General features: G+C 51.6%; 1 protein-coding gene across 2 annotated transcripts in view; it reads right to left on the bottom strand.

Moving 5' to 3' along the window:
- GSG1L (GSG1 like) overlaps nt 1-27481 on the bottom strand; it is a 208535-nt gene that overhangs the window by 66924 nt on the left and 114130 nt on the right. For both annotated transcript variants that reach the window (XM_087869321.1, XM_045775242.2), the window contains exon 3: nt 9820-9972. In XM_087869321.1, coding sequence (XP_087725447.1) covers nt 9820-9972 — 153 coding nt within the window. The remainder of the gene's footprint in view (nt 1-9819; nt 9973-27481) is intronic.

Raw genomic sequence — 27481 nt, 5'->3', positions numbered from 1 at the left:
AGAAAACCAGGTCCCAGAAGGGCAGGGCAGCAGACAAGTAAACAAATGGGTATAGAAGTTCTTGCATCCACTCAACCGGTATCCACTGAGTGCCTATGGCAATGTTGGAAAGTTGTAAGCCGTTTAGAAAAACAACACAGGAGGGTGATTGGGGGGCAAAGGAGGGGAAGATCGGCCCCCTAAGGAGATGTCCTTGGAGAGAGGCCTGAAGGAGGGAGGGAGGGAGCCAGCAGAGTGTGGAGGGCAGTCCCGCAGAAGGAGCCCCGGGCTCGGGCAGGATGGGCTCTGAGTTTGAGGATCAGCCAGGAGCAACTGAAATGCAGGAGACCAAGTTACTCAGAGAGGAAGGCACAGGCCACACTTCCTGGGGACAGAGCCTGGATCCAATTCCACAAACGTAACCTTTGATAAATACCAACTAAAAATGGCAAAAACAGACTTTGTTTTAGAAAAAAAAAAAATCTTGGGGCGCCTGGGTGGCACAGCGGTTAAAGCGTCTGCCTTCGGCTCAGGGCGTGATCCCGGCGTTCCGGGTTCGAGCCCCACGTCAGGCTCCTCCTCTGTGGGCCTGCTTCTTCCTCTCCCACTCCCCCTGCTTGTGTTCCCTCTCTCGCTGGCTGTCTCTATCTCTGTCAAATAAATAAATAAAAAAAAAATCTTTAAAAAAAAAAAAAATCTTGAAAATGGTCAAATCAGACTAAGTGAGAAAAGACTTCTCTGTATTTTTAAGTCCCTAAAGCGGCTGGAACTGGATCACACGGAGAGCTGTCCCTTTGAGGAATTATCCATTTCAACCTCAGGTGCCTGGAAAGTCCGCCAAAGGACCCTCAGGCAAATGGGTGTGGCTGGATACTGTCTTAAGATGTTAATTCGTGGGTTTTTTCCCCCTGTATTTTCTCCCCCTTTTCTTTCCCTCCACTCAGAGGCTCTGAACTTCCTTGTCCCAGAGGTTTTGCAGGAAAGGGGCAAGAAAAACCCACCTGCAAATCCTTCCCTTCCTGGTTTTCACTTTGGGAAGCATTCATTTTACTGAGCAGATTAGGTCAGGGTTCTGTTGGCCGGCACGATAGTTTCAAATATTTTGAATTAGAAGTTAAACAGAGGATTACCGTGTGACCCAGCCGTTCCTGCCCTAGGAAAACATATGTCCACACAAACACTGGTTCAGGAATGTTCGTGCCACCATCACAGAAGGCTCATAGCTGGCCAAAAAGTGGACACAACACACGTGTCCCATCCACTGATAAACGGAGAAACCGGATGTGGGGGATCTGGGCCATGGAATGTTCTTCGGCAGTAAAAGGGAACGGGATGCTGACACCCGCTACGACACGGATGAACTGTGAAGACTTCACGCTGAGTGAAAGCAGCGAGTCATAAAACACCACATGTTGTATGATTTCGTTTATACGGGATGTCTGGAAGGCAAATCTACGGGGACAGACCGCAGATGAGTGGCTGCCCAGGGCTGGCGGGCTTGGTGGAAACTAAGAAGTGTTAGTGGGTACAGGGTTTCTTTTTTGGGGTGACGACAAGGTTTGAAAATCGCACTGTGGTGATGGTAACTAAAAAGCATTAAATCGTACGCTTACATGGGTGAACCCTATGATCTATAAATTATGCTCCGATAAAGCTATTTTAAAAACAATTGAATGAAAAATCTGATTTGGGGCTTTCCCAGAAGGCCACGCATCTCTCTCCATGGCAACCAGGTGCTGCTGAGGGGATGTGCCCTCCCGTTTGCCAGGGTCCTCACAGTCACTCTTGCGTTACATATAGCTGGCTTTACCCACTGATGTCACCCACACTGTCCCTGTGGGCGCCGGATTTGAGAACTCTGATCTGGAGTGACAGGACCACAGGAACTGAAAGTACCAGCCTTGTCCTCCCATCTCCCATGGGGCCCTAGCCACAAAGAGCCCCGGGGACCAGGGCGGCCGCGGCACAGCAGTGGCCTGCACGGACCCATGCAGTAGTACAGCACGTGGGCTTTGAAGCCAGAACTGCACTCACCAGCCCTGTGCCTCAATTTTCTCAACTGTAAAATGGGACATAATGATAGCACTTACCATCACCGGCTTCCACAGGGGTGATGTGTTTAGAAGTCTAGCACCTAGTAGATGCTCAGTGAATGGTAGCTACTGAGCCCATAGTTTCCTGTCTACACTTCCAGATTCTCAGAACTTCTGAAATCCAAAAGCTTCTTTGTAAAACTTATTATGGACCTAAAACCTGGCTTGGCCTGAACTCACTTAGCAAGAAAGCCTGACCTGAATGGATGTGAAGCTACTGATGGTCTTTATTTATCCCCTGGCATGAATATTCATGGCTTTTTACTGCAGAGATTGGACCTGTGTTTGTTTACAGGGTGCAGCCCCTGCCCCTGCTGCGGTGTTAGGTAAGGGACGGTCTAGGAGTCATGTTACCTTCCAAAATCTGAAAAGTTCCGGATTCTGGGACACTTCTGGCTGAAAGGGTTTCAGGGACTGGGACCCGTAGAATGATGACAAAGACTAAGCCCCGTCCCGTGTCTGTCTGACGTTACGTAAGACCATACAGCAAAGACAGGAGGGAGACAGCCCCCCACAATTCTGCAGGTAAGACTTGTGGTAGGCCAGGAAGATGGGAGCTCAGTATGCAAATTAAGTTCCTTTCCAGACACAAAAGCGCTTCAGTGCTCCCTGCACACTTGGGTTCGGGGGATGAGCGTGGCACTGGCCGGATCAGCTCCAGAGATCGGAGTCTGGGGAGCCTGGGCGTGGTCACAGGAGGCGTTGGAACAGGGAGCTGGAGAGAGGATCTAAAACTCATCCAGACTCCCCTCCCCAAGGAAGCCTGCAGGCCAGGCAGGCCCAGCCCCCTTGCCAGTGCTTAAGGTGCTTGTCCCAAATCAGAGAAGACCGCCGAGGCCCCTCCCTCCCTGAAATGTTACCAGTGCCACCCACCCACCCGAACAAAACCGATGGCGGCCAGCTCAGCTGCAGGCACAGCTCCAGTCTGCCCATCCAGGCCCCTAATAAAGAATCTATCTGGCCTTTGTCCTCAGTTCTGAGGGGAAGACTCTACATCCTTGGGATTTCCTGAGTGATTGAGGTGTCTTTGTTATTCAGGAGCCCCGGGATCACACCTGAGTTTTTGCTAAACTCAATGAGATGAGAATGAGATGACTCAAAATGGGGGCTGTCACCAGGCAGACCCACCATGTGATCGGAGGGTAGGGCTCAAAGCCAGCCCTAACATCAGCCTGCAGGGGGTTGGCTGGAGGGTTAGAGGAGTTCAAGTACAGGGACAGCGATCCCATCAATCCTGCCTACTCTGGACACCAGGCTCAAGCGAGCTTCCTGGTTAATGAACACACTGATGTGCCCCAAGGGCGATGCACCCCGATTCCACTGAATCAGGTGGGCACGGAAGCTCTGCATTTGAGGCCCTCCCAGACCTCACCCTTAGGGTCTCTTCTTTTGGCTGGTCCCGACTGCCTCCTTTACAATAATACTGTAATCGTAAATATAGCTCTTTCCCGAGTTCTGTGAGTCGTGCTAGTGGATTATCACAGGGGGTGGTGGGAACCCTGACTTGTCAGCTGGTCGGAAGGGAGGCCGGCCTGGGGTAAGCGGAACTTGTGGCTGGCATCTGAGGTGGGGGCAGTCTTGCTGGGGACCGTGGCGTCTGAGGCTCACTCTGGGCGACAGCACGGGATTATATTACGGTGTGCCGGTGATAGCAGAGCACCCCCTCTTCGCCTTCATTTGGTTTTCTATGCCAGATGCCATCAGTCCCGCCTGCAGCGTGGGTTAGCATGGTTCCTGTGCCCGTTAGCAGTTTCCTTCCTCGGACACTTGCTTTCTTAGGCAGAGAAGATTAGAGATTCTGGAAGGTGAATGCCTTAGGAGTGACTCTAAACCAGTGCCCGACAGGAGCTGACGAGGAAATTGTGCTGCTTTCTCAGCCCTTGGGTGAACAGTCCTGAGGTGTGTTCGGCACAGTCTCTCAGAGGGACCCCAGCAGGACTGAACCCCAGTCGGCCCCAGTGCTCACCTGCTCATCGACACTCCCTTTATTGACTTTCCCCCCTTCCTGTCTTCCTTCTCTACTCTCCCACCGTGCTTCCTGGGATCACTTCTCAAATAAGCTACTGGCACCCAAGCCTTCATCTTAGGATCTGCTTTGAAGGAACCCAGATCAAGACCTCTGCCATTCCTGGGGCTCGGAGTCCTTTAGCTCCAATGCCGACCCCCTGCCAATCTCCCAACTTGACAAGCCATTTGGATTTGCAGTCAACCCGTTCATCTGGGCAACCAGTTACCTACCACTGCATAACAATCCTACTTAGTCCACACCATGGGTATGTCTAGGGACCCAGGCATGGCTAATCAGAGTATTTCATTCTCTGGCATGGAGACTGGTCCAGGAATGAGTCTATGAACCTAGCTGGTCCAGTCATTGTCCTCCTTAAAGTTTTGCAGGAGCTGTTGTAAAGGAGCTCTCTCTACCCCTGGAATCTTACATAAGACTGGGGCTGCTTGTGACCATCCTCTCTCCACATGGACAAAGCCTAATTGAGACTGAAGTCAGAAGAAAGCAGAATGTGGAGATATAGATTCTTGATGACGTGATACCTGGATGCAGCCATGCCTGAAGCTCAACCACCTTGTATTTTTCAACTACATGAATCAACAGATTTCTATCATCATCCCCTTTCTTCCATTAGCTAATGTGATTGGTTTCTTATCATTTACAATCAAAAGAATCTTTAATAATATGGAAATATTTATGTCTCTGACGTTGACTCTCCGCATTTTTAGACACAAAAATACACAAAAGTACTTGCTTTCTAAGTTATGGGCGAGAGACCCAGTGTGACCAGGGCAGAGAGACTGAACAGAGGGGGTTATCAATGTGGGATTTTTTTCAGCACAGACCCAAGAATTAGGGTATCAAGAAATTCATCCTAAAACAATATGTGATGGTTTACGGTGGGAAGTTTCAATCACCATGCTATGAGAAGCTCCAAGGTCCCTAAACCTCTGTCCAAAGCACATTGTGGTATCCACCTTGTGGGCCGTGGAACTGCTTGCTCCTCAATTCATACCTAGCTCTGAAAACGGCTCCTGAAACCCAATTCCAAACAGCAACCTCACCTTGGCCATTTTTTGTTTTACCGCAAAATTTCCTTTTCTCATTGCTTAACAAAATACTCTTACTGACTTCTCCACGAGGTCTGCTTATTCCCCAGAAACCATTATGTTCTCTTTGTGCCCCAGCAGTTTTTACTAAAAGTCCACAGTTGGCTGGATTGTGCAGGGATTCTCCAAATGACTTTGTGTTCTTCCTAAGTAGATCGGTCTCATTTTTCAGACGAATTGAGGAAGAACAGACATTTCCCAGCCTGTTCTCACATCCCTTTGGGGCTATAAGACTCTAGTCCCTGGGGGAAGAAACTCAGGGAGTTCCGTCCTCTCCAGCACCTCTTGGCTAAAGCCACGGGATCCAGCAAGGGGCCGCAGGCGGCTGGAGCCACCCCTGGTCTGGAACCGGGTCTTGCTCAGTCCTGAGAGCCCGAGAAAAGCTGTGGCCCATTGCAAGGCCACATCATGACTTTCATGGGCCGCATGCACTTTTGCCTCCACGGGCCTGTTCCTCCATAGAAGAAATATTAAAAATCACATTTTATGACTACAGTGCTAGAAAGACAATTATATCCAGTCTAGATTCACTGTTGGGTCTTCATTATTACTAATTTTTTTTCCTTCTGCTTTGAAAAGCAGTCAAAATGAAAACATTTCATGGGTCCCTAGAAGTACTGTGAGCTCTAGGCTCTGGGCCAGTGGGCCAGCAACCACAGCCCCTGTCCCCAGTCCTCGGGGACCGATCCCCATCTGTACAACCACCTTCTGCCAGGAACGCAGCCCTGCTGGGCCGGCCCTGCCACCCTGTCTCCATTCACTGAAGAGTGTGACCTCTCGGCCCCCCACTTCACTGGGACAGGGCTGGTCCCCGGGGCCACGATCCACCCCTCAATATATTGGAAGACAACTGAGAATAGTAATAACAACATGACAAGCTGAAGTCCCTGGTGCTAAGCTCTGCTCAAAGCGCTTTACATGGCAGGCTCGGTCAGGGGTTTCACGACTTACCAGCTACACGACTGCAGGCCACTGGGGGTGTGCGCAGTGTTAGATCCCTCCTGGCAAGGACACCATGTGGCAGGCTGAGCCCAGTGCCGGTGCTCCTAGCATCTCAGCCAGCACTGGCACTTATGAATTACCAGAATCACTTGGTTCATTTTAAAATTGATTATAATAATTGGTTCAAGTAGGGGCTGCCCCAACTGTGCTTTCCCCTCTATCCTAGAAAGTGTTGACCTTGGGCTGAGAACCCCTCTGTGTGAGCTAGTCTGGAAGCGTCAGAGCCCAGCCCTCGTGGCCCACCCCCAAGGACTCCGTCAGCAGGCTTGCCCACTCCTTCCCCTCCCATCAGAGCAGGCCCAAAGCCAACCTCCTCCTCCAGGCCCCCCCCCCCACCCCTTGGCCTGTTCTCAAGCAGCTCTGGAAAGGCCAGGGGCTCCCAGGCCGGGCAGCCTCCCTCCTGGTATCCTGTTGCCCCCATTTATCTTCTCCCAGGCATGAATACAAAATCATTTCTCTCTACCACTTCTTACTTCAGTCTTATGACATCTTCTGGCTCACACATGCTTCTTAGTTACTGTTTTCTGGAGACTTAAAAGTCTTCTCCCTCCAGCCCGGTCACCCCTACAGCTCGATCCTATGAAAAGAGCACAGGGCTTTGAAGCCAGCAGAAGCTGGGTTTAATCCTGGCTCCACAACTGACCAGCTGTGTGACCCTGGGCAAGTCAATTAACCTCCCTGAGCCTTGCATTGTTTATCTGTCTAAATTACTGGAGACAATCTTATTTTCTTTAGCAGTGGGGCTCTGGGGTTGTTTTTTTGTTTTGTTTTGTTTTGTTTTGTTTTGTTTTGTTTTGTTTTGAGCGGTGAAAATTTTGATAAGCCCTTTGAGGTAGGGGAAAGATCGCCCACCCCTACCCCATGAGAGGTCTGCTTGAAGACCTGGAGATGGCTGTCTTGGGCTGCCCACCAGCCTTTATTGTGTGACTGAAGTGAGCAGGTTGAGGGGGAGGGCTGGGTGCTTGGGACAATGAAAGGAATTCTTCGAGCTCGGAGAGGGGAAAGAAAAGGTGAAACCACTAACAAGGGAGGGGAGCCAGCATGTCACAGCCCACCTGCTCCAAGCGGACCCATCACCTCCCACTACCTGCTCTTTTCCCACCTTCTCCATCTCGGTGATCCAGAGCTCATCCCGTCCCTGGCCAGACGCCAGCCAGGGGATACCGGGTCAGAGGCTCTGGCCGTCTGGACCTATGGGCCCCTCCTCCGAATCATGTTTCTGGCTGCATCAGGTGAAATACATAGGATTACAGAGCACACCAGTTACATGGAAATACAGTTAGCAAAATATTCAAACAAGTGTGCGGTACAGGAATATATGTGCTTCTTCCTTAACAGACTAGGTAACAAGACTCCGCAGAAACTCTAGTAAGCATTACACTTTTCAATGAACGCGTCTCAAGACACCTGCCACAACTGTAGCGTGAGAGCAAAAACACAGATTATTATTGGTGACGATATAACAGGTGCTCCCTGCTCCTGAGCTTTGTTGCCTCCGTTCATGGTTGAAGGACATACTGCATGTCAGTTACAAGTTAGAGAAATAAGGCTGGAACTTTTCCCCCACCCAGCTCATGGACCCCCTGAATTCTGTGGACTCCACACTAGGAAGCTGCCCTGGGTTCTCTGCTTTCCATACCCACCAAGCTCTCTTGAGCAGTCTGCAACCCTGCTGACTTCACCTTCTGGCTGGACAGAGGGCATGTGTGCCTACATCCTCTGTTCCCACCCCTGCCCTGGGGCGGGGCCGCATCCTTTCTCAACTCCTGGCCAGTCTCCTCACCTCTACTCTTGCTCCACTCCGCCCATGCCACAGCCAGAGCCCTCCACCCCAAATGCACACCTGACCCTATCCCCCTCTGCTCCGGATTCCTAATGGCTCCCTGAAGCCTACAGGGTGAAATCTAAAGATCACTGCAAAGCACCAAGACCCTCACCCAGCTCTCCCACCTCAACTCTCAATTCTCCTGCTCTCTCTCTCTGCCTTCCCACCATTCTGAACAACTCGGGAGTTTCCAGAATATGCCACCCCACTGGGCCTTTGCCCTTGCTGTTCCTTCTATCTGGAATGCCTTCCCCAAACTGTCAATCAGGGAAAATCTAACATTTTTTTCCCAAGTCTCAGCTCAAAGGATGTCTTCCTCATACCCATACCTCACCATCCCCACCCCACCCCCACTGGCAACGTGGGTGCCCCTCCTACAGGCCTCTCACCACGCCCAGTACATAGAGGTCAACCCACCATATTCTAATTGTTCGATGAGTCTGTCTCTCACAAGATGGCAAACTTCAGGAGGGTGAAGGTACGCCATTTTTCCTTTGACTCCCCCAAACGTACAGTGTGACAGGGCCTGGTCCTTTAGGCCTTCTTTGACTATTGGTTGAGTAAATGCATACAGGATGGTGAGGGGGAGAACAAAGAGGTCCAGAATAGTCCATGGCCCGATAGCGAGGAATGGTGTGACCAAGAACCAAAACAGACACTATGCCATGAGCGTCTCTCTTTTTCCTTGTTCTCCTTTACTATGATGGCGAGATTTCCACATCTGGAGAACGCCAGGTCACGAGTGTTTTGATCTGTGGAGAGCGTACTGTAATCTCTTGAATTCAGCACTCAATCTTTGAGGGATCCCTCTGTTATACACACATACTTCAATTAGGGGGGATTATTTCCCTTACCAAAAGGCTCGTCGTTTCAGTTTCATTAAATAGAGGGTTCTTCCAATGCATGAAGAATGGGATTAGATTTATAGAAATTCAATTTACATTTGGCTTTTTAGGAACAGATGTCTTACACAGCCAAGCCACCACTCTAGCTGTCAGGCCGCCTGAAGTTATGGTTTATAGGCTCCTTTTACTCCCTCTGGCACATTCCCTGCTTAACCCCTCATGACCTGGATCTGTTGAAACAACTCTGGGCACCTGGCCACCTAATCCAATGGCCTTTTCTTGGAGACGTCTGTCTCCACCTCCCTGAGTCCTATCACGAGGCTGACCACCCCATTCTCCCTAAAGCCCTCCAAATCCCTGGCTCTGTGGCCTTTCCCCACAATCTCTGCCTACCCCACACTAGTCCCCAAGCTTCCACACCTGTTTGCTCCCTCAGCTTCCACGTGAATGTCTCAAAGGCAAATAAGCTAGAGCAGATGAGTGATGTGCCTGTCACCCCAAACGGGCTCCCCCTTTTATATCCCTATGGAAGACACCATCATCCACTCATTCTAATAAAGCATCTCTCTCTGCCTTGTCCCACAAATACCATCCATCACTAGGCCATGTGGTGTTCAGCTCCCGAATACATCTCAAGCTAATCCACTTCTCTCTCCCGCACACGTGAAACTCCACTGGGGCTGCAACTGTCCGTCTCTGTTGATCACTAACAGCCCCAGTACTTATCCGCACAGCACCTGGCACGTGACAGATACTCAATAACCACCGAATGGGTGAATAAGCGAGCAAATCCCATTTTATGAACTGCAACATGGAGGCTCAGACAAGGGAAGTGAGTGGTGCAAGGTCACCCCGGGTGGGGGGAACAGCCAGGCCTCAGCCCCAGGGCGGTTCCCGCACCCACAGTCCGCTCTGCCGGAAGCCCAGGTTGGGCTCCAGTGCCTGAGGCCGTCCGCCTTACCTGACAGCACCGTGAAGACAGCTGCGAAGGCGTTGAGCTTGAGCCCGTCGATGACATTGCTAGAGTGGAAGAGCTCGAGACACATGAGGCTGAAGCCAACCACCAGCAGGAGGATATAGAGCACCTCGGAGACCACCGACAGCCACAGGACCCCTGCACGACAGGGGCAGAGCGGCCGTGAGATGAGGGACGCAGCAGGGTGGCCCCGCCCCGTGTACCTTCCACCTCACGCCCATCGGTTGGGGGACCCAGATGAGGACCGCAGTTCTAGGGTGTGTCCTAATGACACAGCCGATCACGGCCACGTCCTCTGCCCCAGAACTGGTTCAGGCGCCCAAGCCCAAGTCAGTGGGAGCCCGGCGCTCTCGGGGTGACGCTTACTAGTGCGGGGACCCCTTCTGACCGGACGGAGAAACCACCGTCCTGCAGCGGAGTCTCTCTTTCTCTTCTCATCTGGTGGATGACTGCTCCTGGGAGCCATCTGATGGCCCTGAGGGCACCCGCCTTGGGATGAAGCAGACACTTGTTTCTGAGCAAAGTGACGGGAGGGTGACATCACCGGGCCAATCACCAGCCCTGAGGGCTTCCCTGTGGTTAAACGGGTCAGGGCTCCATTCTCTGTCACCCGCAGCTACGAGCATACACCTACATTTTCATCAGCCCTGTACCCTCCTCCACTTTTTTTTAGAAACTACTGTAGCTCCTGATGCAGCTTCAACTTCGTGGCTGTCCCCAGAGCAGCCATGTTCTAAAGAGGGCCTCCCTTACTGCACATAGTTGATTGGTCCGATGTGATCATGTGACCTAGGATTGGCCAATCAGAGCCCTTCCCTAGCAGTCCGCGCTGGGAAGCACAGAGGTGAACAGGAAAACGCGCTCTGAGAGTGTGAGCCTTCTGACAGTGTGAGCACCCGGTTCCAGCCGTTCCTGTAGGCGCACTGCCCCTCTGTCCTTCCAGTGATTTGGCTCCTCAAATCTTTGTATACCCTCTGCTACCACAGCTCCCTTTTCTCCCAAAATTTCCCAATTTGGGTTACCATCATTTGTCCCCTAGTTTAGGGGGCATCTTCTGCTCCTCCCACCCCACATTATCCCCCCACACCCTTCTTCCGACATGGCTTTCATTTGGAGAGGCCCTTCCCTCCTCTCGGTCTGTGTAGTTCAGTTGCAGCTGACACATCCTGGCTCCACGTTCGGGCACATGACTCCTATCTAGCCAGTCAGAGCTTCAGGACCCCCCTGACCCTAGTCATTGGTTCAGGGATGAACCTCTCTATGCCTCTGTTTCTTCACCTATAAAACAAGGACAATAATAACACCTATTTCATAGTGTTGTCATGCTGTGAGGAGTCCATTAGACAGCCATGTGAAGAGCTTGTGTTTAACATCTAGTGACAGATCATTTTGTGCAATATTGCTGTTGTTGTATGAGAGGAATGTGTCCCCACCGTGTCCCAGGAAATGGAGCCCAGAGGCGCTTGAGTGAGGTCAAGCCTGGAGAGACAGTCAAGAGGAAGAAATGCAATTATGGGAGCAGATCAGATTTCTGAGAAAAAGGATGGGCAGAAGAAAATTAACACATCACATGACTTACCTTCCAAGCCACCCCAACCAGTGTTACAGCAAGGCCCATGCTTTAGAGAAGGGGCTATGGACCAGGCCTGGCCAGTCAGAGAGGGACATATGACCCAAGTCGGTTCAATGAGAGTTAGCTAGAGGGCTTTTGCTGGAAATATTGGCAAAGAAAATTCCTTTCTTTCTACTAGGTTTGAGCCTGGGAGGGTGGAAGGGTGGAACTGACTGGGTCACCAAGGGGCAAGGGCCTTCCTGAAAGCAGAGCCAATGCCAAGGAAGGCAGAGCTGAGATGGAGGAGGATTGTGTCCTATGACATTGTTTGAGCCCCTGGATCCAGCCATGCCTGAAGCTCCGAGTCATGTGTTCTTTCAATCACATGAACCAGTTAAGCTCTTGCCTTTGCCTAAGCCATTTTGAGGTGGAATTTCTATCCCTTACAACAAAGAGTCCAGATCATCAGCTTTTCTGTTCTCCATACCTGTCAAACATGTCCTTCCTACCTCTCTTTCTTTATGATTGTTCCTTCCACCGGGAATGTCCTAGGGACATCCAATATATACTGCTTAGTGAATGAAGCGAACAAACAAAATTCTCAGTCCTTATCTGCTCCCGGATGAAGAATTCAGATTCTGAAACACCCACTATCATTCCTAGCACAACGGGCTTTTAGAGCTGTGGAGAAATTCTTTTTTTCTTTTTTTTTTCTTTTTTTTTGGCTACAAAAATACCACATCTCCTGGGCAATCCCTTGGATTTCTGTAAGAGAATAATGTGCTCTTGGCAGCCTGGATGTTGTTAAAACACCCCCTGGCACGGCACACTCATAGCCTCTGAGGCCCTTCTCTGGCCCAAGGCCCACCAAGGCAGCAGGGAGGAAGGCCGGAGATGTGGGGCGAGCTGAGCCACACTAGGAGGGCGGCAGCTCCTGCGGAGGCCTGGCCTCCCTCCTGGCAGCCTTCACCTCTTGCTGCTGTTGCCCTGGTGGCATGCGGAGGCCGCCGCTCACCACGGTGCTGGTGCCGCGCACTGACTCAGTGCCTCCCCCCCCAGCACCCCTACTCCCCCCCCCCGGGGGGTGCTCTTATCCCTGCCCACATGGGCCCGGCCAGGCCTCCACCCCTCCCACCTCCCCTCACAGCAGCAGCCGGCTGTGTGCTTTCAGATGCGCTGAGAGGCGGATGGGGCGTCAGGGGCCGAGATGCTCAGAAAATAAGTAAGTTAACTGTGGGGAAACAGGCCCCAGTATCTGCAATGCCTGGTTAGGGTTACTTAGGCTTCTTATTCTCTCCAGATTTATTTCCCTGTCCTGCCTGCCCCCATTCCCTTGCCGCTCTCCCCTGGGGCATTTCCTCCGTACATGACTTACACGGGACTCCTCATCTCGGTGTCTACTTCTGGGGATCTGACCTCAGACGCTGGCATTCATCTGTTAACCTCCCCACACCCTTACGAGGTAGTAGGTAGCACCCACTTTACAGCTGAGCAAACTGAGGTTCAGAGGGACTAAGCACGTGGGCTGCGCAGCTAGATAGTGGTACAGTCTGGCTTCAAACCCAGGCCTCTGTGACTCCAGGACCCGTCATGGCTATAAGCTGGCAGCTGGAAGAGCCATTTTGAAATCCTATCATTCTCCGCCCTTGGCCTGGTCAGAGGGGCCCGTTTGGTTTGGGGGGCACAGGATTCCCTGGCCACGGCTCTCATCTCCATGCTCTCCGGCATGCCAAGCAATTCCTGAACCAGGATTCCTGCAAGGGGGTGGCCACCGAGTGCGATGGGGGAGGGGCGGGCTTCAGTCCTCCGTGATCCCGAGGCCAGCTGGCCACCAGGTGTTGCGGGGAAGGAGGTCACAAGGAAGAACAGACAGGTGTTGAGGACTTCGGAAGCCAGTCTGTGGAAGGTGTCTTTGACCCACGAGGCAGAGGCCCGTGGGGCCCGCAGCGTCTCAGCAAGGGAAGGACCCCCGTCAGGAGGCCCGCTCTGGAAGGATGCGTGGGTGGGGTGGCCTGCTAGAGGTCTCTGCTGCGCTCCGAGAGAGACGATGGTGGCCTGCCATGGCCACGGTGGGGGTGAGCACAAGCGGAGAACCCGATCACTTCGGAGGCATGGGCTCAGTGGACTCTGACCACGGATGTGGTGGCAAAGGACAGGGAGGAGTCCAGAGTGGGGCCACTTGTCCAGCTTGGGCAATGGGGCAGACGGTGAATGTTCTTCACTGAGAATGGGGTGATGTTAAGGCAGGAAGACAATGAGGTTCCACATCAGTTGCAGGACCTCAGCGGGCTGTCAGGGACGTAGCGGGAGCTCGGGCAGAGACGAGCAGGCATCAGCGAGACGTGGGCACTCACTCAAGATCTACCCTGACTGTCAAAGCGATGGTAGCTGGAGGCACGAGGGTGGTTGACGCGAAGAGAACGTGGAGCAAGAGAGAAAAGGGTGAGAGATGGATCCAGGGGAACATTGGTACTCAAGGGGAGGGGTGCTGGGGAGAGGGCTGCAAAGGCTGACACTGTGGGTGCCCCACTGGCCGCTGCCACCGCGCTTCCACACACACTGCCCCCTGCTGGCACAAGGCTCTCTGGGGTCCCCAGAGCCCACTCCCTTCACCCACCTTCACAGCAGGCTGGACTGGGGGGCCATGACACCACCCTCCACCCCCAGCTGCAGCCCTCAACCATTGATGTGAGCCGCCAAGTACCCCAAGTGGGTAACACTGGGGGGGGCCATCCACACATCTGTGTTTCCTACCAGGGGAGAGGTGGTATGACACCTGTCTGGGCACAACACTAAATTGTCTGCATCAAAAAGTGAAAAAGCTACTCAGTTCTCTGTTATTTCTAAAATTCTTATCACCTCAATCAAAAGAGTCTCTCTTTGGTGCTAACGTGTCCTTAACACCTTTCTACCACTCGTTAATTGTTTAAAACCGAGAGAGGGCTCAGAATCTGTTCCTAGGCAGACTTGAAGGACATTGAGACAATTTCCTTCAGGGCTGGTGATTCTCCACCAACCCCATCCTCTCCCGTCCTCCCCCAGCCACTCTGCCCTTCTCTGCCCTGCTTTGTGCCCCGGGGGCCTGACTCCTAGGACTGTACCCCCAGGTTCCCTGGACATCTGGATGAACAAGGAGGGGCACCGGCTAGAAATCGGGGGGTGGGAAATGGAAGTCAGTGTTTCTGTGCCCTGCCCCTTCTCTGGCAGAGGCTTCATTCTCTTCCTAGGACCGCAGCTCCCAAGGTTTGTGGGAGCCAAGAAGTTGCAGTTCCTACACTGTTCCCACCCTTTCTCCTTCCCCCCCAAGGCTGGTAATGGCTCCCCTCTGTTGCCAGCCTTCGGGGGCCTCCAATTCTCTTGGCCCTTCCCATACCTCGCTAGGGACTTTTTCATTAAAGTGCCTTCATTTGAACCATTTGGGGGATTCTGTTTCCTGCAGGGACCCTCCCTGACATGTTGTGGGTTTTGGCAAGGGAGCCAATTAGAGCAGCGATCTGAGCCAGAGGTCTCAGCGTGAGCCCCAACCCACAGCCTCACGCAGGAACATGCGATGCTAATTCATGGACCTCGGGACCTGTCTGTGTCGTAACGAGCTCTCCAGATGATGCTGACGAACCCTCAAACATGGGCACCACTGATCAAAAGGTCCCTTTCTAATGTACGTGTAAGAAAGTGAGTCAATTCCAGGGGCGCCTGGGTGGCTCTGTCAGTTAAGCGTCCAACTCTTGATTTCTGCTCAGGTCATGATCTCAGGGTCGTGAGATTGAGCACCAGGTCGGGCTCCGTGCTGGGCATCGAGTCCGCTTGAGATTCTCTCTCTCTCCCTCCCTCTCTGCCCCTCCCATCCCCCTAAAAAAAAATGAGTCAACTTCAGAAGAAGATTGAGTCCATGATCCCACCCCCCTAAAAAAAAAAAAAAAAAGAGTCAACTTCAGAAGAAGATTGAATCGATGGTAGATGATAGGTGCTGGCGTCTGGCAAACACAGACAAGGTGGAACTTGGATAATGAAACATCGGGAATCACCGCATAGGGCCTGGCCCGCAATCAGTGCTCATCACGATTATTCGTTTCATGGATACAAGCGCGTGTGAATAAAGGAAGTCAGAAAGGACAGTGGGCTGGCAGCCTCTGACCGGGATGATGGGGTCTTGCCTTGGTGACGCCCAGAAAGTCTCAGTAATCACAGAGACGATTGTTTCGAGTCTCTGAAACTTGGCACGAATGCCTCGATTTGTAGCCGAGAACTGGTGACCTCCCAGGGCAGAAGAAATGAAATGGCTTCTCATCAGGTACGGGGCCGTGGGGTGACAGGTAATCCTGTTAGCTGCACTTTTTGCCTTTTTAAAAAACAGCTTCATAACACCAACTCTGACCCTCCATTGACGGAATTGATGGGTTTGCAAGAACAATTTCCCTTCCGCCCCGGCCCCTCCCTTGCTCAGTTTCCAGGGCCCGTTCGGCTGAGTGGGAAATCACAGGTGGGAACCGTGTCTTGGATGTACGACCTTGGCCGGGGGCCTTATCCCTCTGTCCCTCGGTTTCCTGATTTGAAAAATGGGCATAATAGACTTGTCCTGAGCATTAAATGAGACAATATCTATAAATCACACCAGCCTGACACTTGGGAAGTATTCAAGAAAGCTAAGTGTTACTATCACTTCCTAATAAGTATCATTATGAGCAATTAGAATAATTATAAGTGGCAGTGGGGCACAGGTATGAAGAGCACGGAGCCAGGCCGGGTCACCTCGGTTGATGCCCAGCTCTGCCAGGCACTAGCTGGGAGACGGGGCAAGCAACACGCTCCCACTGAACCTGTTTTCTCACTTGAAAATGGGGGATAGATATAGTACCCACTTTGCGGGCTGTGTGAGGACAAAGTGAGTTAATTGATGAGTAAAGTGCTTAGGGCAGTGCCTGGCACACAGCAGGTGTTCCATAAGCGCGAGCTGTTACTATTATTGTCTTTGTTGTTATTTCCATGGGACGTGGCCAAGGAGTGGGCAGCCTGAAACAAGTGGCTTCCAGCCGCTGGACAAATAAAACCCTTCTGGGGAGCAGAACTGTTGCGAAATCACGCAAAATCCCGAGGCACGGCGGCATTTCAAAATAAAACATTTTCCCCCCAAATCCATCAGTTTAATATGTCAAATCAATAAGTCATGCGGTAGCTGCTGGCTGTGGGCTCGGAGACACGCCCCCTGAAACCCAGCATGTTAAATCATGTAAATGACGTGGGCCGGGACCTCTGGGGCTGGAAACGGCTTCATGACAGCCGCGGTTTGAGGAATGTCAATACTGAAGCTCAGAGGCGGGGATGGTCAGGGGCTGGGAGGAGAAGGCCAGAGGCCTCGGGGACCTGCAGGGAGGGGTTCCAGAGCCCACGGAGCCCCCCCGCCCTCCATCTGCAGATGAGACATTAGCCCGGAGAGGAGTTAGGATGTGCCCACGTCACAAAACCGGTTGAGGGCAGATTGGGGTGGGGAGGAGGGGGCCCATGCATCTCCCGGCTGCTTGATGTTGCAAGACTGAGGAGACAGGTAACCCTCTGAGAGGCGCAGGGGTTGAGGATTGGGGGGGTGGGGGGAAAGGAGCTGCCCCGAAGAAGAGCTGTGGCGAGACGGATGGATGGTGGCTGCACCGAGTGTCAGCAGCCCTGAGCTCCAGCCGACGCTGCGGGACCTCTGAAAGGCCCCTGTGCCTCTGCGGGCCTCAGTTTCCCTCCCAGGAAAACAAGTGGATTCTCAGACAAGCTGCCAACAGGCCGAATCCAGCCCACAAAAATGTCTTGTTTGGCCCACACAGTATTTTAAAAATATCTGAATTCATTATCAACATTTAAAAATAGGAGACTTCACATACAATTTCATCCAGGTTTCTGGATTCGTGTGCAAAACGGGTGCCTGCGCAACACGGGACCCGCATCCCCAGAGGATGCTGATTGTGGGGCTGAGCCCCTCAAACACGGCACAGACCCTACCTGGTTCCCTTCACCCTTTCGTAGCTCCCGTCCACGCTCTGGTGAGTCTGTGAGTCTATAGCCCCCTCTATACAATGATGTCGAAAGCCATTTCTCTCCCTGACTCTCTACAGCGAAGTAACATTTTAAGACCTTGCACGGTCCTTGTTGATATCTCCATGTAGGAGTGAAATATCCAGCAAACCCTCACCATCCAGCTGGCCTCAGGGATAAGGGAGTTTCCAGCAAATACCACGCCACCCCACCCCACCCATGAGGGTGCCAAATTTCAAAGAGTTAGATTAAAAGGAAAGACAATTCAGCTCTAAAAATGTGCCCACATCGATATAATGGAGCCAGAGCACGGATCTAAGAGCGATTCCCAAGAGTCATCTTGTCCACCCTGGCCCCACATCCTTTTCACGAAGGCCTGAGAAGACTGGTGAGTCGCCAGTGTCACGGCACCAGGAATCTTCCTTCGCTGAGTCAGACAGAAACTTTTAGGCTTGGACTGGGGGTCATGGTGGCGATCTTCAGCGGCCACTCTTGTAGGATGTGTAAAAACGTTGGGTAACAGAGGGCTTGGGAAGAGAATGCCATTCAAATGCCAAACAGTGTGAGGTTCTGGAAACACGGAGCCTGGGTGGGACTGTTTTCTGCATCACCATCTTTTCTAGAGCATTCCTCTAAAGCCTCGCGGGGGGTCCACACACCAGCAGCAGCGGCAGCCCCTGGGAGCCTGTGGGAAATGCAGATTCTCAGTCCACACCCAGACCTGACTGACTCAAGGTCTGCATGGTCACCAGCTCCCCAGCTATCCGGATGCACGTTCAAGTGTGAGGAGCGCTGTTCTAGGGGATGAAGTTCTAATGCCCCGATGCGGCATTCAGTGCCCTTGACAGGTGCGTGGGTCCTGAGCAGCCCTGCCCACCTCCAACCCTCAGCATGGCTGCTTGCTGAACATTCCACGCCTCTTGAGCCTCAGGTTTGGCCCCAGCCCCCAAAATAGTGTCCTTTCTGGGGTCATCCGCTTCTGAATAACATCCTGCAAAGATCTCCACATCCTCGTTTCTGGAACATGCCAATATGTTACCTTACAGGGCAGAAGGGACTTCGCAGATCTGATTAGGATCTTGAGATGGGGACGTTATCCTGGATTATTTAGATGGGCCCCATGTAATCACGACCATCCTTATAAGAGGGAGGCCAGAGGGGTGCCTGGGTGGCTCAGTTGTTAAGCGTCTGCCTTCAGCTCAGGGCATGATCCCGGGGTCCTGGGATCGAGCCCCACATCAGGCTCCCTGCTCCACTGGGAAGCCTTCTTCTTCCTCTCCCACTCCCCCTGCTTGTGTTCCCTCTCTCGCTGGCTGTCTCTCTCTCTGTCAAATAAATAAATAAAATCTTAAATAAAAAAAAAAAAAAGAGGGAGGCCAGATGGCCAGAGTCAGGAACAGAAGATGGGACAACAGTGCAGAGGTTGGAGTGATACGGGGTTAGTCACGAGCCAAGGAATGCAAGCAGCCTCCAGAGGCTGGAAAAGGTGAGGAAATGGGTTCTCACGTGGAGCCTTCAGGAAGGAACGCACTCCTGCCTTGTAATGGATTTTAGCCTCATAAGGCTCATTTCGGAATTCTGATGCCCAGAACTGTAAGATAATAAATCCATGCTGTTTCAAGTCATTAGGTTTGTGCTAATTTGTTACAACAGCCATGAGAAACTAATATACCTTCTTTCTTCAGAGATGGTCACCTCCTCCAAGAAGCCTCTCCTGACCACCCTAGCCCCCGTTGTGGCCCCCAGACCGACCTCAGCAAAGAAGGCAGTCTCTCCACCACATCCAGGTAGATGCCTTGCGAAGGTGGAGAGAGCCTGGACTTGGGGACAAAAAGGTCTGCATTTGACCTTGGATCTGGACATGCGGACAAAGAGGCCTGGATTTGACCTTGGATCTTTATCTCAACCTCTCTGAGCCTCAATGTCTTTGGCTATAAAATGGAATCAATGCTACCAAACTTACACGTCCTCCGGACAAATGAAATGAGATCATGGCTGCAAACGCCTTCCCCCCACCCGCCCCCCATCTGGTTCCTGGCACGTTGTAGGTCCTCAAATGTGGGTGTATCAAGCTGACACTCCGGGCCCAGAGAAACGAGTCCTTCCCCTCTGAGCTCATAAGTGGACAAACCAGTTGATCACTGGAAAGGAATCTGACAAGGCCTTATTGCCCCCAGAGCTCCGCAAAGCTCCAGTCCCCGTCAATTTAGAAATGACTCTAGCAGACATGCCCTTTAGAAACTGCTCTGTTGGAATCCGGGGACAGTCACTGAGCGTTGGAGATGTGTCATGGTGACCGTGGCCTTCAGCATCAGACTGCAGTGAGTTTTCTTCCTCTTTAGAGCCCAGAACCTGGCCTTGGAAATTAACTCAGGCCCAGAGGCTGGGGCCTGGGGAGGGTGCTGGTAGGGGGAGTGTATTGGGAAACGCTGAGACAGTTGAGGTTGGGTTCTGGCCCCCAGCCCCACACTGGCCCCCCATTGTCTTGGACAAGTGCTCTCATGTCCCTGGGCCTCCCCTTGTCCCCAAATGGGGCTGCTGCGCAGGCAAAGGAAACAGAAGAGGGGAGGTCAGAAGTTGCAAACTGGCCCAAAGACAAGTTTCTGAGATTGTCTTGTTGTTTCTCGTTTTTTGTTGTTTTCCGGGTTTTTTGTTTCCTCTCTTTCTGTGTCTGTCGGCCTCTCTCTGTGTGCATCTCTTTCTTCCTCTCTTGGTATACGTGGTATTTTTAAGATTTTGAATTAGATGCCAACATTTAAAAATGGGAAAACCACATGAAAATCTAGATTCCTGTGGAAACCCGGCAGGCCAGGGCCATACTGCCACATGAAAACATTGGCTAGAGCCGAGGGGTGGCTACCCCCACAGGCAGGGCAGGTGCTCTGCACTTTGCCCTTCCCTATAGTATCCTGCCACGGAGGCGGACGGCTACAGCCCAGGGAATCACCCCCGAGGGGGAGCAGAGTCCTTCACAATGGAGCCTGGAGAAAGCAGTGAGATGAAAAGAAGCCAGGCGTATGCACTCTGGGGACAGACATGGTCAGGGCTCGGGGAAGATGCCAGCCAGGAAAGGCACTGCATCAGAAGGGCCTCCCAGACACCCGCTGGTTCTGACTCCAGCTGCCAGGCGGGGAAGAGTAGGACCCTTGAGAACACCTCTGTGAACATAAAGTGGAGCTGGTCACTGTGGAAGGGAGGAAAGAGGAGAAAGTCTTCCCCGCTGTGAGATACTGGTGTACCCAGTGCTTAAGGCATGGCCCAGGAGCCGGACCACCCAGGCAAACCCCAGCTCTGCTACTGCCTTGTTGTGTGGCCTTAGGCAAGTCACTTCACCTCTCTGAGGCTCAGTCTCCCCATCCACCTCTTGTGAGAATTAAAACATGTCAAGAGTCATAACCAAGGCTTAGCTCGTGGTGGGACCCAATGGGTGCTAGCTGCCCCCATTCAACAGATGAGAACAGTGAGGCTTGGAAAGCAGGAGAAAAAACTCATCTGTCTCAAGCCTGACAAAGCCAGGCTGGGTGGGTGGTGGGGAGATACTGTCAACTGGTTTATCCGGATTCAGTATTTGCCCAGGACCCCAAGACTAGCTGTGCTCTAGCCCTCTGCCTTTTGCCTCCCTGTGGCCCCCTTGCTGAATCTGGGGTCCCCTGTGGCCCCAGTGGCATCTGACCTGCCCTCCCTGATCCTGACCTCGAGAGCAAGGGTCCCTTCTGCCTTAACTCACCTGAAAAAGAGCAGTCACTGCAGCAAACGTATTTCCCGTCAGGTACTATGGGGGATGCAGAGGGGAACAGGACTTGGATCTAGCCCTCCGGGAACCCCAAATTTAACCTCAGGGGTGAGATACACCTCGATAATGACCATGTTATAATATGTCATCCAGGGAGTGGCAAGCACTGTGCTGGGCTCCTGCAAATAGAAACCCATCTCATCCCACAACTATGACCTGAGTGCTATTATTACCTCCAAGTTATGGAGGGGAAACAGAGGCACAAAGTTGTTAATTACCCAGCCCAGGGTCACAGCTAGTAAGTGGCAAAGCTGGGATTCAGAGCACAGCCAGGCCAGCTCTCCCCTCATGACAAGCCTAGCTGGCCTCAAAACCCTATGTTCCAGTGGAGAAAAGGGCACATCCTGGTGCCCTTCCCCCCACTTGGGTAGCCTGGCTGGTTCCTTCCAACAAGCATTCAAGATAGGTGCTACATCTTACAGGTGAGGACACGGAGGCACAGAGGAGGAAAGTACTTTGCCCCAGGTCCCACAGCATTGGCAAGTGGCATCCAGCTTTGCCTGAGTGCTGCCCCCCCCCGCCCCCCGCCTGCCGGCCTCCAGCTCTCTGCAGGGGTTCTGCCCCTTTTCTGTCTCTAGGACATCTGATGAAACCTAAGGACTCTTTCTCTGAATAATGTTTTTAAATGCATAAAACAAACATACATAGAATTGCAAAGGAAACTAATTATACTGAAATGGAGTTACCAAGACATTTTTTTAAAAAGTCAGATGTATAATATTAACCTACATGCTTCTTTATTAATGCATGAAATAACAAGCTCTAATAACTCCCATGGCTTCAAAGCAGCGAGGAGGGACATGGTATTTTTGAGATGTGTACAAACCCTGTAATGTGTCATGAAAACTCTGATTCTGATCGGCAACAAGGTCCCACGTAGGGCTAGGAGGGAAATGCCGACTGCCAATTAGAGGCTACAAGAGTAGAGATGTAATATTTTGCCACCCAAACTCTCGGATCCCCTGAGTTCTGTCTGCTGACCCCTTGGTAATTTCCAGATTGAAGGAGCGGTTCTCAAAGATGCAAGTGCTCGTGAAAATGCACATTCCCAGGCTGCACCCATGGAAGCCGATGCCACAGATGCGAGCAGAGGCTGGGATCCACATTTTTGAACAAGCACCCCTGGTCGTTCTGCTGCGTGGCGCACATTCTGAGAAGGAGGGATCTTTTAAAAATGTAAATGCCATTCATATATCTCGAAATCAGGAATTGTGATGCCTCTGGCTTTGTTCTTCTTTCTCAAGATTGCTTTGGCTATTCGGGGTCTTTCGTGGTTCCATACAAATTTTAGGGCTGTTTGTTCTAGTTCTGTGAAAAAGGCTCGTGGTATTTTGATAGGGATTGAATGAAATCTGTAAACTGCTTTAGGTAGTAGGGACCTTTAAACAGTATTGGTTCTTGCAATCCATGAGCGTGGAAGATCTTTGCACTTGTGCCATCTTCAATTTCTTTCATCAGTGTTTTATAGTTTTCGGAGTACAGGTCTTTTACCTCGTCAGTGAAGTTTATTCTTAGGTATTTTATTCTTTTTGTTTTTGTACTTTATTCTTTTTAGTGCAATTGTAAATGGGAGTGTTTCCCTCTCTTTCTGCTATTTCGTTATTAGCGTACAGAAATGCAACAGATTTCTGTATGTTGATTTTGTATTCTGCAACTTTACTGAATTTATCAGTTTAGTAGTTTTTTGGTGGAGTCTTTCGGCTTTCCTATATATAGTATCACGCTACCTGCAAATAGTGAAAGTTTTACTTCTTCCTTACCAATTAGGATGCCTTTTATTTCTTTTTCTTGTCTGATTGCTGTGGCTAGGACTTCAATACTATGTTGAATAAGTCTCTCCCTTGCTGTAACCTTCTGGAGATTTCCCACTGCACTTGAAATAAACCCCAACTCCCCACCTGGCTTTCGAGGTCCCACCAGGATGTCAAACCACTGCACGCCCTTGAACGGCCTCTAACCCACCACACTCCAGCTACCTCAGGGCCTTTGCACTTGCTGTGTCCTCTGTCCAGAATGCTCAACCCCCAGCATTGCTTGATTGACTGCTTCCCAGCTCAGATGGCACTGACAGCTCCATCTAAAGGAGCTACCACACCCAACACACACATCACTTTCTACCCTTTGCCCTGTTTTATTTTTCATTATTTGAAATGGTGTTATCTCTTAGTTTACTTATGTGTATCCTGCTCTCCCTCCATAATGAGAGCCTCACGTGGGCAGAGATTTTGTCTGGCATGTTCAGCTCTGTCTTTGAGAACAGTGTCTAGCACGGCACAGGAGGCACTCAGTAAATATTTGTTAAATGAACAAATGAAGAAATGACACAGGCAAAGAGGACAAAGAGGCGGCCAGACTCCTTCAGCAGCAAAGCTAAGAGAGGAAAGTAATCCAAGAAGGAGGAGCCATGTTGTGAATGCCACCCAAAGGTCACGGGGAATGAGGATGGAGATGGGAAAAGTCCACAGGCTTTGGAGATCTGGGCCCTTCTGTGTGCAGAGAGGGAGGCAGATTCCTTCAGAGGCCGATGCCAAGGGGAATGGGACTTTGGGGGCTGGGATAGGTGCGGGTGATGAGGCTGGCAGTGTAGACCCCATGGACTTTGGTGGTGGGAATCAGCAGGCCTGGGGAGGTTTGCTCAGAGGAGGGAGAAGGGGAGGGCAGCCAATCTGGGGGTTGGTCATCTGGCTTCATTCAGTGAATTATTAATTCAGTTTCAGTGGAGAGGGACAAGGTGGGGACAAGAGCAGGGCTCTAGAGCCAGACAGAGTGGGTTCAAATCCCACCTCCTCCACTTAGCAGCTCTGTGATCTGGGAAAGTTATGTAAATCTTGCTGGGCCTCAGTTTCCTCATCGGTAAAATGGAATGCCAACAACATCCACCTCAAGGGTTACAGTGTGGACTCCGTGGCCTATGTGGACACAGGGCCCCACTGTGGCTCAGTGCTGGCTCTGCACCAGACCTGGAATACCACCTGGGCTGGGCTGGGGAGTCTTGGGAGTTTCCGGAGGAGGGTCCAGGGAAGGCAAAGCAGACCAAGAGCAGGGCTTAGGACCGCGAGCATGGCTGGACCACAGAGGCCAAGTGTGAAGGCCAGAACTGGGCAGAGGAAGCCACTTTATCCCGAGAGCAATGAGAGCAGGGGGAAGCCTCCTGCGGGGGGTGGTCAGATCTGGGTGTCCACAAGATCATGCTGCCCGTCACTCAGAGAGAGCAGGGAGGAACAAGACTGGCGTCCACACTGACCTGCGGGGAGACCACGGTGGGATCCCTGAAGGCGATGGTACAATGTGAGGCCAAGGTAGCCGCAGATGGTTCAGCCCTGAGAACCCCAGGTCACGCTAGTCTGACATGTGTTCCACAAAGACAAGTACCTAAGGTGGCCCAAACTCCTACCCGACTCCATCAACCCTTATTCCCACCACTCCATCACAGCGACGGTCACAGACGGAACCTACTCACAGTGCGAGGTGGGGAGGGGACCTGAGCTGCTAAGACTCCCTTCCAGGGGCTCCAATTGTTCCCCACCACCACCCGGGGGACCAATTCTTGCAGAGCAGGCCAGGAGTCTGGGGCTCAGTAAACAGACTTCAGCAGCCATACCCCTCCCCACACTCCCATCTTTGGAAGTCCTGACCTCAGGAGGGCCCCAGCCAAGACAGAGGGCCTCTGTGGTCCTTCATGAAACCACTCTGAGTGTCCGTGCCAGCTGGCTCAGCATTCTCTCACCTGTTGGGGTCAGCAGCCACCTGTGCAATGGCCTTTAACTACCCCCATCTCTCCTGACCTCATCTCCTACCCTCCCGCCCCTTGCTCACATCCTAGTCATATTGGCCTCCTTGCTGTTTTTAAATGCTCAGGAACACTCTGCCTCAGGACCTTTGCACTTGTCATTCTCCCTGCCTAAAACACTCTTCCTCTGGATCTCCCTCCCCTCCTCTAAGTTTTGCTTAAACGTCATTTCTTAGTGATGTCTTCCTTGATCCCACCATGTCGAATTGCCAACAACCCTCCCAGCATTCCCTAGTCCCCTTCCCTTTTTATATTTGTCCCTAGCATGTATCCTCATTCAGCAGCCAGAAGGATATTCCTAGAATGCAAACCAAATATCCTTCCTGTAAGCCCCTCAATAATCCAGTGGTTTCCCATCACACTCAAGTTCCTCCCAGGACCGTAGGTGATCTGCCCCCATCCACCTGTCCAGTCTTTTCCATCCACAAACATACCAAACTCATTCCTACCTCAGGGCCTTTGCACATGCTTTTTCCACCTTGGCAAGGAACTCAGGTACGAGAAATCTCTTACTTTCCTCCCCTAAAGAAAGGCACAGTCCCAATAATAAATGGAAACTGTCAGCTTCCATGTCAGGAAGATGACACAACCTGGTGGCAGCTGCAGCCGTTTCCGGGATAAACCCAGGTTTCTGGAGCAGCCCGCTACCGGGATAAAGGAAGAGGCTGCAGCTTGGCTCTAGCCAACTGGTGGGAGTACGCGCCCGGGGTTGCTAGATCTTCCAACTTTTCAGAAGAAGCCAGAAATCCTGACTTTTATGTGAAATCTCTGCATTTTGAAAACATCAGCAATGCAGTGTAATGTTTTCAAACACCATGTGAGTCAACTAAACACAGCTGAGCGGTGGCAGGGCCCTAGGATGCCAGTTCCCAACCCTTCCCAGAACGCAGACACCCAGTCATAATTGAGTTCACTGCACTTCATTTTCCAGATGGTAAAAATCTGTGTCAGAGAGGCACAAGAATCGAACAAGGTCACATAGCCCTGCAAGACAGTGGACTCCGACCCAGGACTTCTGATTCTTCGCCACAGACACGTAAATCCTACCGTACACCAGGCTAGACCCCGCAGATTGGAAAAACGCTGGCAAGTTCATGTCAGCATCGTCAAGGCATGGACAGTATAAGGGGGAAAAAATGTCTGTGGGCAGAAATCTTTTAGGGCTTATCCTCGAGGGTGCATGAAGGGCTATTCTAGAACAAAGGATGGGCTTCTTGGATCTGAGCAGGATATTCCTCTTGGCAGGGGGGAAACTAATGCATGATTCTTCCCTGAGTCTCCCTTGCACTCAGAATCTCTACTTATTACACTAGAGCCAGACGACCTCTTATCTCTTGCCACTCCCCTCCCCCCACCACCTTGGCCAAAAGGATCCTGGTTTTATCACTCCAGCAGAAGAGTCTAAAAATAATCTAGACTCGCCAACTTCAGGGGTGTATTCTGTCATCTGGGAGGCACCCACAAAGCTTTTGCCAATATAAATGGCATTTCCTTTGATATTTTTAAAGATCAGAGAATCCAGGAGCATATGCAAGCTGGGTGGGCCTTTGAGATCAGAGCTCCCAAATGCCTTGCGGTTCAGGTTAAGGAAAAAAAAAAAAAACTTTCTTAAGGAGGCCCAGGAGGTTAGGTTTCCAGATAATTCACAAAAGAAGAAAGAAAGGTCGTTAAAATCATATGGAAAAATAGATTCAGCCTCATCAGTAATAACATTTAGATTAAAACATTCTTGAGACAGCACTTCAAACTGGGAATACTGAGCAAAGGTTTTTCAGGTAAGAGTTTCTGGTAGAAGGTGGTGAAGGGAAGGTGGGTTTGCCCTGCGGGAACATTTACTTGTCCCTCAACGGCATGCCGTTCCCCTGCTTCTCAGGCCCCCATGCAGATAGGAAGGGCAGGGTGACTTGTCCTGGCCACCCGGCTCTGAGCAGAAATATGTGTCACTTTTGAGAAAATGCACAGGAAAAGGTTTTGAGAAAAGCACAGACACGTGACCTCTCTGGCTCTCACCCCTGCCTATGCTGAAATGTTGGCCTGGGACCCTGAGAGACCAGGTTTGCTTCAGCTTCTGCACCTAGTTGTTCCCTCTGGAAGGTTCTTTCCTTCTTATCCTCACATGGCTGGCTCTCTATCTCCATTCGGGTCTCAATTAAAATGTCAGCTCCTTAGACAGGACCCAGAAAGGCCCCAATCTATCCACCAATTCAACCTTTCTCTCCCCAGACCCTCCCCCACCCCCACTCTACCATCTTCCTTGTCTTTCCAGCAGCTTCCCCACTCTGAAAGGACCATATCCTTGGCTCAGTCTCCTCATCTGTGAAATGGGCCGCTGGACAACAGTTCCTAAGGGCCCTTCCCTCCTCAACGTGACTCCTGGGAGCCTGGTAGGTATGAACACCCCGTCTTCACCACCACTCCCCTCTCTGGTGCCCTGGACCAGCTTGGCATCCCTTTTGGGAACAGAACTGGCTTTTTCTTGCAGGGACCACTGTGCCGT

The sequence above is a fragment of the Ursus americanus genome, chromosome 2 (genome assembly GCF_024610735.1).
Source record: "Ursus americanus isolate L20-20 chromosome 2, mUrsAme1.1.p, whole genome shotgun sequence".
Lineage (NCBI taxonomy): Eukaryota > Metazoa > Chordata > Mammalia > Carnivora > Ursidae > Ursus > Ursus americanus.
Note: the sequence above shows the minus strand (reverse complement) of the source record. Positions and strands in the feature narration are given on the sequence as shown.